At 41.5% G+C, this 12,792-nt stretch overlaps 1 protein-coding gene across 1 annotated transcript; it reads right to left on the bottom strand.

Moving 5' to 3' along the window:
- Nucleotides 1-240: 240 nt before the first annotated feature.
- On the bottom strand, nt 241-5,557 carry LOC133884594 (uncharacterized). Its single transcript, XM_062324059.1, has 7 exons — nt 5,161-5,557; nt 3,268-3,348; nt 2,887-2,921; nt 1,960-2,039; nt 1,461-1,544; nt 1,206-1,314; nt 241-719 (listed from the first exon to the last, which is right to left on the bottom strand). Exons 1-7 carry the CDS (start codon nt 5,419-5,421, stop codon nt 581-583), a joined length of 789 nt encoding a protein of 262 aa, XP_062180043.1. The 5' UTR covers nt 5,422-5,557; the 3' UTR covers nt 241-580.
- Between the last annotated feature and the right edge of the window lie 7,235 nt (nt 5,558-12,792).

Below are 12,792 nucleotides of genomic sequence, written 5' to 3'. Positions count from 1 at the left end.
CAGTTGGCCATAAAAAGGGATTTGGGACTTTGGGTTTGCTAGCTTGATCTATGTTCTTTGGTCCGGTCACGATATGATTTTATTTCATTTCAATAAGAACTACTGTACATCGTTTTCTAAAATTGGCATGGAACTCTGGGGTTCTCTCTTCTTTATGCCGAGGCTAAACTTCTCGCGGAAAGAAAAATTTAGACTGGAATATAGATCCAGAATACAGATTATATTACACCCAGATTCAGATATTGTGCATGCCTTGCTTGGCTTCTTTATATGAAAATGGAAATTAGGTTGATCAGAAGTGCGGCAAACAAAACAGTTTGTTAACAGATTCGATTACATTTTGCCCACCTTCAGGGGTAACTCGGTGCAAGCATCTAGTGCTCACTGCTCAGCGCCACAGAGTACGGCCTACAGGCTACGCGAGTATGTATTTTTTCATAGGAAACAGGAATATGTATGCATGTACACTACAATACATCTGTGCATCATGCTATCCCAAGGACCCTTGAAAAACCAGCAAAAACCTACTGAACTACCTGGTGGAGACTGCCAATTGGTGCTTCACAGCTTCAAGATTAGATCACATCCAATCAACATAATCAGAAGATGCTTTTGCTTCTCTTTTCGGCTTCTTGTACCTGTTATTCTCAAACATTGCTTTCGAGATGAGTGAATCCAGAACTGCTGCTCCAGAGAGGTCGTAGGGCGTCATCAACATGCTGTCGGCACAATATCCACATGGCGAGAGGGATACAGAAACAAAGAGATCAGGATAACTGACGCTAAAGCAGAAAGCTATTTATACATGGATAATACAATCCATGTTTTTATTGGTGGGAAAAGTATTTGCTAGTAATATCAAATGTATCGTATATAGCCCTCATATTTTCGACTTTCTGGTTGTACCCAAACAGAATACAGGACCTGAACTCCTTCAACCTCAGTGTGCTAATCAATCCTCTCCACTCATCAACCAGTTGGACTCAACAAGTTCCTAATATTAATGGACCTAGCTCTACTATGCTCCGTTTCTATTACTGGTCAGAATTATGTTATGCTGAAATGCAAGATTTTAAGTGTGAATTGAATGTGATCTGTTTCACTGATTCCAGTTTAGTGTGACATGAACTGTAAAATCAGCTAACTCAGCTCTTTACCCTCAAGCTAACTGACAAATAGAATCGCTCTTGACAGAGGATATTTACCTAGCAAGAACATCCTCCAAAATAGCACGCTGGCAAGGCGTCACATAGTATATACATTTTCTTGGACACTGCCCAACGGCGAGTTGAACAAGGTCATCTTCACCATTACCTGCAAATAGACGGTGCATTGATTTCAAAGAAAAGATAAAGGTGTGGATATACTCATATTCTGCTTAAAAAAAGTTTGCAAACCAGTTGGTCAATATACTATGTGGGTTTGTACCCAATTAATCCTAGTGGGTATGGTTGACCTACCTTGAGATATTGCACGAGCTGTACCAATATCATCTGAAAATGAAAATACATGTGGTGCCCTTTTAACACAAGAATATGGGCATCCTGCAGTATATATCAATAATCGTAATTTGTCAGATAAAGTCGCCAAAACATGTCCACATGATTTATATTGAACAGCTACATGCATCCCTTGTGTATGTTATACCTCTGTAAAAACTAGGAAAGTGACCTAAGGAACGCAATGCTACATAATGTGTGCATTGTTCAAATGAAAATGATACCTTGTGCTAGCAAATCAATTAGCACAAAATGCTAATTAATCTCTTATAGTTAGGAATATCAGAGAAATGATGTGCTGCAGAAAACGTTAGTCTCTTGGTTCCAATTCTAACACTACTATCTAATTAGAAGTTTGGCACCAAACCATCCATAACATAAACTATGGTTAACAGTAACACTGGAGCAGAATACGAAAACCACCAGTGAAGCAATACAAGTGCAACAAGCCAACAAATACCAGTGCCAATGCATAAAAGTTCATTGACAAATACGTCACGGGCTTCACACTCAGGTTCATCAAATGGGTCAACGTTGTTCCTGCACAATATTGTAATATAAACACATGAGTTTGATTTTCATTAGACTGTACCGAAACAATGGCTCTATAGTATTTTTAGATTCACCCATCAAGCCTCGCAAAAAGCATTCACAATTGTAGAAATTACAGTGTCATAAAAATTGAAAAGTGGACAAAGAACACAACATGCTCGTCCAGTTTGGACTTTGAAATATGGATTAAGAGATGTGTTGGTAACTAAGTCCATTAAACAATTGCCAGATTACCGAGTGGATTTACCAGTCAGCTTACTTTAACGTCATTAAAATCCCTTAACCCACATATAATTAACCATGCAGAGAGTGGAACAAACTGAACGACAAATTTTTAGCACATACCAACAAATGTACATAACATAATATGTAGGTTTATCTTGACCTCTTCTTATCAAGGAAATATTAATGGGGATGTATATGATTTACATAATCAACCTTTCACTATGCAACATCTGCAAAACCCCTAAATCGAGTAGTACTTATACCTTTTCTCATAGATTATCCTAAGGCAACCCCATTGCAAATGTAGCATTATACTACTCTCTTTGACCAACTATTGTTTGAACCACACATGTTTCAGAATTTCATTGTGCAGGTAGTTATTATAAAGACAGGAACCATCACAGCTCTTTCATTCACTACGATCAGAACATATTCAAGATTGCCATAACAAAAATGGTGTTATAACCTAGTCTATTGTCTACACTGAAATTTCATATGAAAGAAGTCCCACTATTATCTAGTTAGCCACCAAAAAGTCGTACACAAAAGGCTAATCCAATCAGCATCGCATGATATTTCCACAATACAAGCTGATGGAAGTATTCTCTACCTTTCAACCATCATTTCTTGGTTACCAGATAACATCTGTATGTGAAACAAATCAGTGTAACTAACAGTGATATGTAAAAAGAACGTGAAAAAATTAAAGGAAATACACCCCCCCCCCCTCCCGGTAAAAGGTAACCAACTTTTTTGGGTTGCATCGAGCCTGATTTCTAAACTTTAAGCTACAGATATTTCTATGGACTTACATTGGATGTATGAAAATGTTATGTGTGGCTTTGTCTCAAAAGTGCCTTCATAATTCTAAAACCCTTGAGGCCACACTTGCACTGCTAATTGTAATTGTTTGACGATGTTCAATTGCAGCTATTATGATAGCATCCATAAGTGCTTGTACAAAACACAGGCATCTAGTACACGGAATTACCTGATAGGCCTTGATCACTCGTCTCATTATTAAATCTGCGTTTTCTGGGTCCTTGCAAACATCAGGATGGAATTCCTTTGCCTGTAGCAGAAGCTCGTAATGTAATGTTGTGGTAGTCTGGTTAGACTAGAAAATAGTACGAAGCTTTGGCTTAGCAAACGCCATTCTTAAATTAAACTAAAATTTAAAAAAATTATGTGGTACTTAAAGAGAGGGGTCATACCAACTAAAGACAACTTAGTAAGAAGGAATTGGAATGGAAGTACAACATGTTGTTTTTGTAGCAACGATGAAACCATTCAACATCTTTTCTTTGAATGTCACTTTGCTAAGTTTATTTGGAGAGTAGTCCACATTACTTTTAATTTAGAGCCACCTAGTAGCATAAACGAATTGTTCAGAAGATGGCCTACAGGGGTGATTTCTAAACTTAAATCGCGATTGTTAGTGAGGGCAGTTACTTTATGGCTAAGTAGAAAAGACATGGTTTTCGATAAAACACCAATGAAATCTTACATGCAGGTTTTATACATAGGAACATATTGGCTCCGCTTTTAGGCACTTATACAGCGAAGTGAGGAGGACAAGGACATGATGCATCATGCTTGCCATTAGTTAGAGGTGACAGTTATGCAGATCTTCGCATAACATGGATGGAGTTTTAGTAATAGGATATGGTAATAATTTACTCATCCGAACTATGTCAGCATTTATTTTACCATGTTATGTTGCATTTGTTTACATCACGGTTGTGTGATGCTATCAGCCTTATGCAAATTTGTAATAATTAATGGTTTGATGTCCGACAGGGCTGAAACCGGGATTTTATTCCATCATCTAAAAAAAGCAAACACCATTCTCACACACTCACAGTTTAAAATTTATTTTTTACGGAAATGCTTCTTCCAAAAAATAGTAAGGAAAGATTTCACAATGCAGAGGAAGTAGAGGAAGTTGGAGAAGCTGCTTTGTTCTCAAAAACGGTGGTTCCAAATTCCAAAGTCGTAACTCAAGGAGGTCATGGAGGTAGGCAAGTTCTTTAGATATATACTAAGGCCCCGTTTGGCATAGTTATAGATCCGATATCATACTCGATCTAGAATTTGTTTAATAAAATAAAGTAATTTAAACATTTATTTTTTTCGTATTTACTACAGCACATACGATTGAAAACACGGGCGATTTCAGTCGATGTGCTCCCACCGGAGTTAGGGCTGTCGGGGTTAAGAGAGGAAGGGTTTCCGGCGAGAATTCATGACCGGCAGGCTTAGAAATGGGTTTGGAGGAGGTAGGCCAGCTAGGCGGTGGAGGTCGGCGAGACGGTGGGGCAGCGAGGTGGCGGGAGATGCTGGCCGCGGGCGGCGAGAAGACAACCGGTGGGCCAGGTCGGGGCAGGGGCGTCTTAGCCGACGGGTTAGTGCGGCGGGGACAGCGGAGGCGGACCCGGCGGCAGGGACAGTGCTGAGGACGCGAGCAGGCGGGGTAGTCGGGGGCGAGCACGCGCGAGAGAGAAAACGTAAGAGAGAGCACACGGGCGTTAGGAGGAAGAAGAAGCACGCGCGCCGTCGGATCGAGATCGTGCGGCTGACGGGCGTCGACCGAAACGAATCGATTTTTCATTCGATTGAAAAATAGCAGGCTCCTTATTTTTATCCAAAATAAAAACGAGATAACTCAACTAAATACTCTAAATCCACCCACGGTTCTAAAAAATCCAGCTCAAGAAATCTAGGATCCGGATCCGTGCCAAACGGCCCCTAACAATCAATTCAATCCTGTAATTTCTTGCAAGCCTCGAGAGCTAAAGTTGTGCAACATTGCAAGCACCCAAGAGAATGTTCGTTTGCCACTGCTGAGACAGCGACAGGGAAAGCTGAAGAAGAGGTACACTACCCGGGCGCGGAAGGCGGCCTTGAGCTGCGCGGCGGAGTAGGAGGCCGAGCCGTCGAGGCCGAGGACCTGGAAGGGCGTGGCGCGTGGGTCCAGTATCCTCCCCGCGTCTCCCTCGCCGCCGCCGCCGCTGTGGGTCGAGACGGGGGGCGGGCGTCGGGCCGCGGCGCCACGCCGCGGGAAAGGCGACGGCGGCGCCCTCCGGCCAAACGGGGCCGCGTGACCGCGCGGCGGGAAGGAGGAAGCGGAAGCGGCGGCCATCATGGCATTCTTGTGAGGCTCTCCCGTCCCGCGGCTCTCGTGGCTGTGCGTGGCGCTCGTCGTTGCCGCTCGCTGCGTGCGCGCGTGGCTGCGTGTTGTGTACCGTGGTCAGCTCGGGTGAGGAAGAAATGGCACTGAAAAGATTCGCTTTTGCTTACTCTTATTGATGAAATATGGCAAATGCTATTCTTCGAACGCTCATTCTTATTAAAAAAAAAATCAGCGACATTGGTAAACCGTTGGGTTACAGCTGTCTTCAACCTTCCCATGCTCATCTTGCCCCGCTCGGCACTCCCCCACCTTCCCTCGGCCAGCCCCATCACTTAATCCAGTTGATTTGTGCTTCCTCAGTCCATTCTGACCCACCGACTATCCTCTATCAGGTCAAACTGCCTCCTCTGAAATCTTCTCTAAAACCGGCGAAAAAGAAACCCTCGGAATCAATCCCCTACCAGCTACACCCGGCGATGAAGGAACTCCTCCGTGTGTTCACGAGCGCCTAAACTCTTATAAACACTTGAAAATGTAGAAAATGTGATGAAATATGGGTCGAATAATAATTAAACGAAGCCACTTTGTCAGCGTTCGTCAGACAACGGCACCAGCACGAGAGGACATCACTACTGAGCCAACGAGATCCACGTGCCAGGCAAAGCCCAACCCACGAGTGATTGGAGATTAGTGGGCTCAGTAAAGATTGGGCTGAGGCCATGTAATCGAAGAAGATAAATAGGAGAGCGTGAGCGATAGAGAGCAAGTCGAATATGAACATTCTAATGAACACTCTGAATACAGTTGTTCTCTCTCATCTCCAACTCTTTCTTCCTCGCGAGTTTCCTTCTCGTCCACGTTGATCCTCTCAATTGATGACCTCCCACCATAGCTACCCTAACAATTTGGTATTAGAGACCTTCCCTTCTGCGACCAACCCGGAGAATCCCCACCACCACCATTTCACTCAGCTTCAGAAGCGTTCCGGTGCCATGGACCCCACCACCACCAAGCTCATCCTTGACGAGTTCAGAAGCTTGGGCGATCGATTTGAGGGCGTCGAGAAGCACATCGACGGGGTGGAGACCACCTTGGGTGAGAAGTTCAAGTCAATTGAAGATGCGTTGAACACCTTCGACTCATGGAAGCCGCAGATTGCGTCCGCGGTGGAAGCACTTCAGCTGGAGATGCAGGTGCTGCGCAAGCACATCGATCGGGTCGTCGCTGACCAGTCAGTGTCCTCACCAAGCCTACTGGTGTCACCAGAGATATCCGTCGCGTGCCCACCTATCGGGGACACGGCTATCGGCCCTCATGGGCATTGCGAGAGCTTTGACCACCGGGAGCATGTGCTAGGGTCGATCACCACCCTACCACATCTCTCGGTCAGAGGTACTAGTCATTTGCCACTCCACCACTATCATTTTAGACCTCATACTTTTTTATTCGTCAGTGTGCTCTTCGTTCAGTTCGTCTTCTTCGGGTCCAAAGCTGTGTAAAATGAAATTTTCCGAATTTGATGGTGAACACCCGAAATTGTGGAAGAGTAGATGCGAAAATTATTTTGATATGTTCAGCATTGATCAATCGATGTGGATTAAGGTTGCTTCTATGCACCTTAAAGGAGTCGCCGCACGCTGGTTGCAATCTGTTGAATGACGCGTGCACATAGCATCGCGGCCAGAGTTTTGTGGCATGATTCATATGTGCTTTGAGCGTGATCAGTATGAGTTGTTATTACGCCAACTCTTCCAAATTAGACAAACCCATATTGTGCAAGAGTATATTGATAAGTTCGTTGAGTTGGTAGATCAACTTGCTGCATATGAGTCTGTCCCGGATCCACTGTATTATACAACTCGGTTTGTTGCTGGCTTAAAGGATGAAATTAAAACTGTAGTTATGGTGCAACGTCCCAATGATTTGGATACTGGTTGTACTCTTACTGCTTTGCAGGAAGAGGTTGGCAATTCCCACAAGCGTCGTGATTATCGCAAATCTGAATATGCTTCAGGCTTCCGTTTTCACTTGAAGGCCTATGCCGGTAATTCATCCAACACTATCCTAAAGCACTCTTCATCAGATCTGACTGATGACCGTAGAGGTTTGGATGCTGCTCATCACCAATCTGTTATGACAATATGAATGTCTTACGCACTTACAGAAAGGCACGAGGCTTGTGTTACAAATGTGCTAAAAAATGGATTAAAGATCACCAGTGTAATCCGACAGTCCAGCTCCATGCAGTTCAAGAGTTATGGTAATTGTTTACCTGTGATGATGGTGATCTCAATCAACAAGACCAATATTCAGAAGGGGTTCTGTTGACTCTATCATCTGCAACATGTACATGCAAAGATCACTCAAAACTCTGAAAGTGTGCGACCAAATTCATGGAGTGAACATGGTGATGCTTATTGACTCTGGTAGTTATCATACTTTCATAAGCACATAGATAGCCAAACAGATCCAGGGACTCACAAAACTGCCAGTGACCATTCGTGTCCAGGTAGCAAATGGCAATATCTTGGAATGCGCTCATGAAATCCAGGTTGTCCGATGGTTTATTCAAGATGTTCCGTTCAACGCACCTCTCAAAGTTCTATCTCTAGCCTCTTATGGAGCAATTATAGGTATGGATTGGCTAGAAAAATATAGTCCTATGAAAATTCATTGGGGTCACAAAAGCTTGGCAATTCCTTATAATGGTTCATGGATCGCACTACAAGGTATGCCAGTAGTGTCCACTGACTGTTCTGAATTTCATCTTATGGCTCTTATTTCCACTGCCAACCTTGCTACTTCTGGGGATATTCTTAATTCTATTCAGTTAGTTTTGCAACAATATGATGATGTGTTTGCTAAACCTCAAGGCCTACCCCCAACAAGATATTGTGATCATATCATCCCTCTTATCCCTGGTGTTCAACCTGTCTCTATCGGACCTTATAGATACCCATCACCCTTAAAAAATGAAATTGAACATCAAGTCCAAGAAATGTTGCAACAATGCTTTACTCAGCACAACAATAGTGCATTTTCTTCTTCAGTGCTTTTGGTCAAAAAGAAGGATGGTAATTGATGTTTTTGCGTTGATTACCGACAACTCAATGCATTATTTGTGAAGAGCAAGTACCCTGTTCCCATCATTCATGAGTTCCTAGATGAGTTGGCCTATGCTTGTGGTTTTCCAAATTTAATTTGTGCGTAGGCTTTCATCAAATCAGATTGGCAGTGGTGAAGAGTTCAAAACATCTTTTCAAACACACATGGGCCATTATGAGTTTTGTGTGATGCCATTTGGCTTGTTTGGTGCCCCTGCAACTTTTCAAAGGGTCATGAACAATACATTGGCACCAGTTCTACGTAAAAGTGTATTGGTCTTCTTTGACGATATTTTAGTGTACAACAAGAGCTTGCTAGATCATGTGAAACATCTCAGTTAAGTGCTACATTTACTCTGACAGGATCACTGGAGAGTTAAATTGTCAAAGTTCTCTTTTGCTCAACCCAATATCACTTATTTGAGTCACATAGTGAGTTCAGCTTGAGTTCAGCCAGATAGGGAGAAGACTGCTGCAATTAAAGATTGGCCACCACCTACTAATGTGAAAGAACTACGTAGTTTTTTGGGCCTCACGGGCTATTATAGGAAATTTGTGTGCCATTTTGGATCCAACAGCAGGCCATTGACTGATCTATTGCGTAAAATTTCAATGTTCTTGTGGACAACCATTACTGACAAAGCATTCTAAACTCTCCAACAGGCATGGATAACATCACTAGTCTTAGCTCTTCCTGACTTCACCAAACCGTTTCAAGTCAAGACTGATGCAAGTGAGACAGGTGTTGGTGTTGTACTCATGCAAGGTGGCCATCCCATCGCCTTTGTCAGCAAAGCCTTAGTACATGCTTAGCAAATGATGTTCTTTGCACACTTCCTCGAGTGAGGCCAGACTTGGCATATGCTTCTCGTTTAACGAGCACGAATGCTCGATGTGGTGGTTTCATCACTGTAATGTACTGCTTTGGAAACAAATCAAGCATGATGTTTTTCCTCGGCAATCTCACTCGATCTACCAACTGATACAAAAGCTTATGATCTATCCAACCTGGTTTCTATCCCGTCTACTTGTCCTATAGAGGTACTCAATTATCTCCACAATTTGCCAAAATAAAGTCACGTATGTTTGACTTTTGTATCGTTTGGTTCATAGTATTCGAAACAATTTCATAGCACTCTAGCCGGTAAGTTATACAAATATCTTTCAATCTAATCCAAAAGGAGCGTGCTATGCCATGCTTTGACACGTGAAAACGTGGTATCTGCCTGAAGTCTTGAATATGTCTGTGATATTTGATTAAGTCGAAGGGAACATGAATTCAAGTGTTGTAGTATTAAGGGGTTGCTTTGGGTTTGGTGAAAAATTGCCCACTAAACCTTGTCAAGTTTTCGTCAACAATTTGCAACTCACTTGCCAAAGATTAGCAAATAAACGGAGTAAGAGGTCCTAAGTGTAGAAAGAATGTTGCAAATACTGGCAACAGGCCAAATGCTTGTCAAATATGGTTAACTCTATAAAATTTTGGTAAGCCAAGCCACACAAGCATCAATAAATATTGGCATATTGCGAAAAAAAACCCTAGAAATCGGCAATTTTCTAGTGCAAGGAAAGTTTGAAAATTCGTTCAAGAGAATTTTCCAAATGAACTCGGCAGATGATCTAGAGCCTGCTTGTTTTTATTATGATTATAGATTCTAACCTCAAAAGTGAAAGCAAAAGATCCTATTCTGAAACATGTTTCTCACAATCCACATTATATTACGAAATCTCATAATTCCCGATCCAAGTTGGCAGTTCCTCACATCCCTCTCCTCTCGCACGTCAATAGAAGGGCGTTGTGGCGGCGTCATGGCAGCAACCCTAGCAGGCGATGATCAACATCCCACTGCCCTCGCCGACGAATCCAGTGGCCTCTGCCTCGTCATCATCGGCTTCATTGACCCAGAACCACCAGCACGATGCCATCATGTCTGCAGGTGCACCCTAGTGCTTCCCTCGTGCGGCTGGTATATATGCGTTCTAGAGATAGTAGAACTCATATGTAATTTTCTACGGCCTGAATTGTAACCGGGGAGTGGCCCTTATTATGTGTACTTGCGTAGCGACTTTAGTAGTTAATCAAGCTATCAAGGTATGGAACCACTTGATTGATTTTTCTGTAGTGGCTGAAACCTGGTGAATTGGCATGACCAACAATTCGACATGTGTGGCTGAAAATTAGGGCGTGGCTACCTCCTGTAGGCCGACAATATCTTAGGCGTGGAGATACTACATTGTGTACAAATAGCTTTTGCATTGATTTTTCTAGCATCATTGTGCTACTTTGTAGGAATGCAGAGTATCATTTCTTTCCCATGGATGCACCACCCCAATAGCCTAATTAGATTGGTATGCTAATTCACTACTGAAGTCAAATATTGTAGCATGTTCATGGAACCTTTTGACGGCAATCACGAGTCCATTAGGTAACTGACCCTACAATGGTTAATAGTAGTGTTTAAACAACATTCTATCAAAATTGACCTTTATATCAACATTCTGTCAACTGACCCTACAATGAGTCCATCAGGCAACTGGCCGTGCTTATTAATTTCCTCCCAATTGCATTCAGGGATAGCTTATTCTGTGAGATTGACTGAGATAAAGTGATGCATTGGTTTCATAATGCATGTTCTCCTCTCTTTTTTTACTTATATTGCACCTAATTCAGATGAAGGATTTGCTGCAAGCCTGAAATAATCAAAGCTAACTGGGATAGCTTTCACACTAGAGTGTTCTGTGAAATATGTGTAGATGAGATAGAGGCTGGGAATAGGCCTCTTGGAACTTTGACAAACAAAGCCTATAAGAATTTGGAAGACAAGCTTTTTTCTAGGACAGTGAAGCAATACAAGAATGGTCAATTTAAAAATCAATGAGATGGGCTGAAGGGTTTATACACCTTTTGGCTATCCATTAACAAAGCAAGTGGGCTTGGTTGAGATGATAAGCTTGGGACCGTGGTAGTCGACGATGAATGGTGGGCCAAGAACACAAAGGTATTGTTTTGTGTGACAAAATATTGTTTTTGTTTACTTTCCTAGAGGATAACACTAATACATTTGGATTGGTTTGCAGGGACATAAAGAATGGAAGAATCTTGCAGCCTATGAATGGATTTAAAACTTTTAGTCCATGTTTGAATGCAAAGTATTTTTGAATTTTTAGCACAAAAGTACCATGATTTTACAAAATACTTTGGTTTTGAAAAGTTCAGAGGTGTTTTAACAAATATTGTTGTTTTGGAAACCATAATATTGACAAAATTGTGGTATTTTAGAGTTTTGGAAACTCGCATAGGACCTCTTTTTCATAAACCATAGTATTGCGTGCCTCTGGTTTCTAAAACTGTAATTTCTCAATACTATTGTTTTTGGAAATTACGATGTCCAAACATGCCTTTATTGGTTATCAAACTTTTTCTTGGGTTTTCGAGGCTGAATTTGAAACTTTTTGCCTTCCTATCCTTTAAACAATTTAAGAAGACTTAATACAAAATATTGTGAAACCTAATTCAACATTTGGGAAGACCGCGCCCACTTCAAAAATAGTCACTGCGGCAAAATGTAAAACATGGCGCCAGTGGCAAACAACGAGAAACTTGGACATGTGGAAATGAGGTCCATAAAAATGCATAATTTAATGCTTATGGAAAACTTGTTTAGTAATCAAAAGTTTTAAGCTATATTTTAGAGTAACAACGATTTTGATGATTAATGTCAATATACTCGATGGCAGTAACACACTTTGCAAGTATAAAGGTTTTAATTTGGTTGATGTGAAGGTGATGGACTTGATGAACCAAACAAAATGATCAAATCAAAGGCAACAATGAGCTTCGTGAAGATATAATAATCTATTGTTTAGCTCTAATAATCATGATGTTAAGAGCATCCCTTGGGAGTAGATACAAATGAAGAAAGACTAAATTGGTTGAAGAGATGGTGTGACACAAAAGAAAAAGTAGTGCAACATCAAATTTGTTATTTGGACCAAGCTACTATTTATGTTATTTGAATTAAGTTACTACCATCTATGTAATTTTAATACTTGAATCTAGTCTATTGTTTATGTAATATCATGTTACTTTTTTAGATGAGTTCAAGCGGTAGTTCTGATAACAAATTAATTGATGGTGACGAGGATAAGATTTTTGAACTTGCAAAAAAACAACAACAAGTGTTGGAACAATATGGAACACTAGCATATGCTTTCGGTATGTATTATAATGTAGTTTACTTAAATAACTCTAAGAAGAGGCTGCAAAATATTTTGGGTT

This window comes from Phragmites australis, chromosome 11, assembly GCF_958298935.1.
Source record: "Phragmites australis chromosome 11, lpPhrAust1.1, whole genome shotgun sequence".
NCBI classification, from domain to species: domain Eukaryota; kingdom Viridiplantae; phylum Streptophyta; class Magnoliopsida; order Poales; family Poaceae; genus Phragmites; species Phragmites australis.
This window is presented reverse-complemented; position numbering and strand designations above follow the sequence as displayed.

What these genes read in the sequence shown, in the direction of transcription:
- LOC133884594 (XM_062324059.1), bottom strand. Translation starts at nt 5,421, where the DNA reads ATGATGGCCGCCGCTTCCGCTTCCTCCTTCCCGCCGCGCGGTCACGCG. An exon ending in AGGCCGCCTTCCGCGCCCGG is followed by an intron (nt 3,349 to 5,160) that starts GTAGTGTACCTC and finishes CTTCTGCTACAG; the next exon opens with GCAAAGGAATTCCATCCTGA. An exon ending in CAAGAAATGATGGTTGAAAG is followed by an intron (nt 2,040 to 2,886) that starts GTAGAGAATACT and finishes AATATTGTGCAG; the next exon opens with GAACAACGTTGACCCATTTG.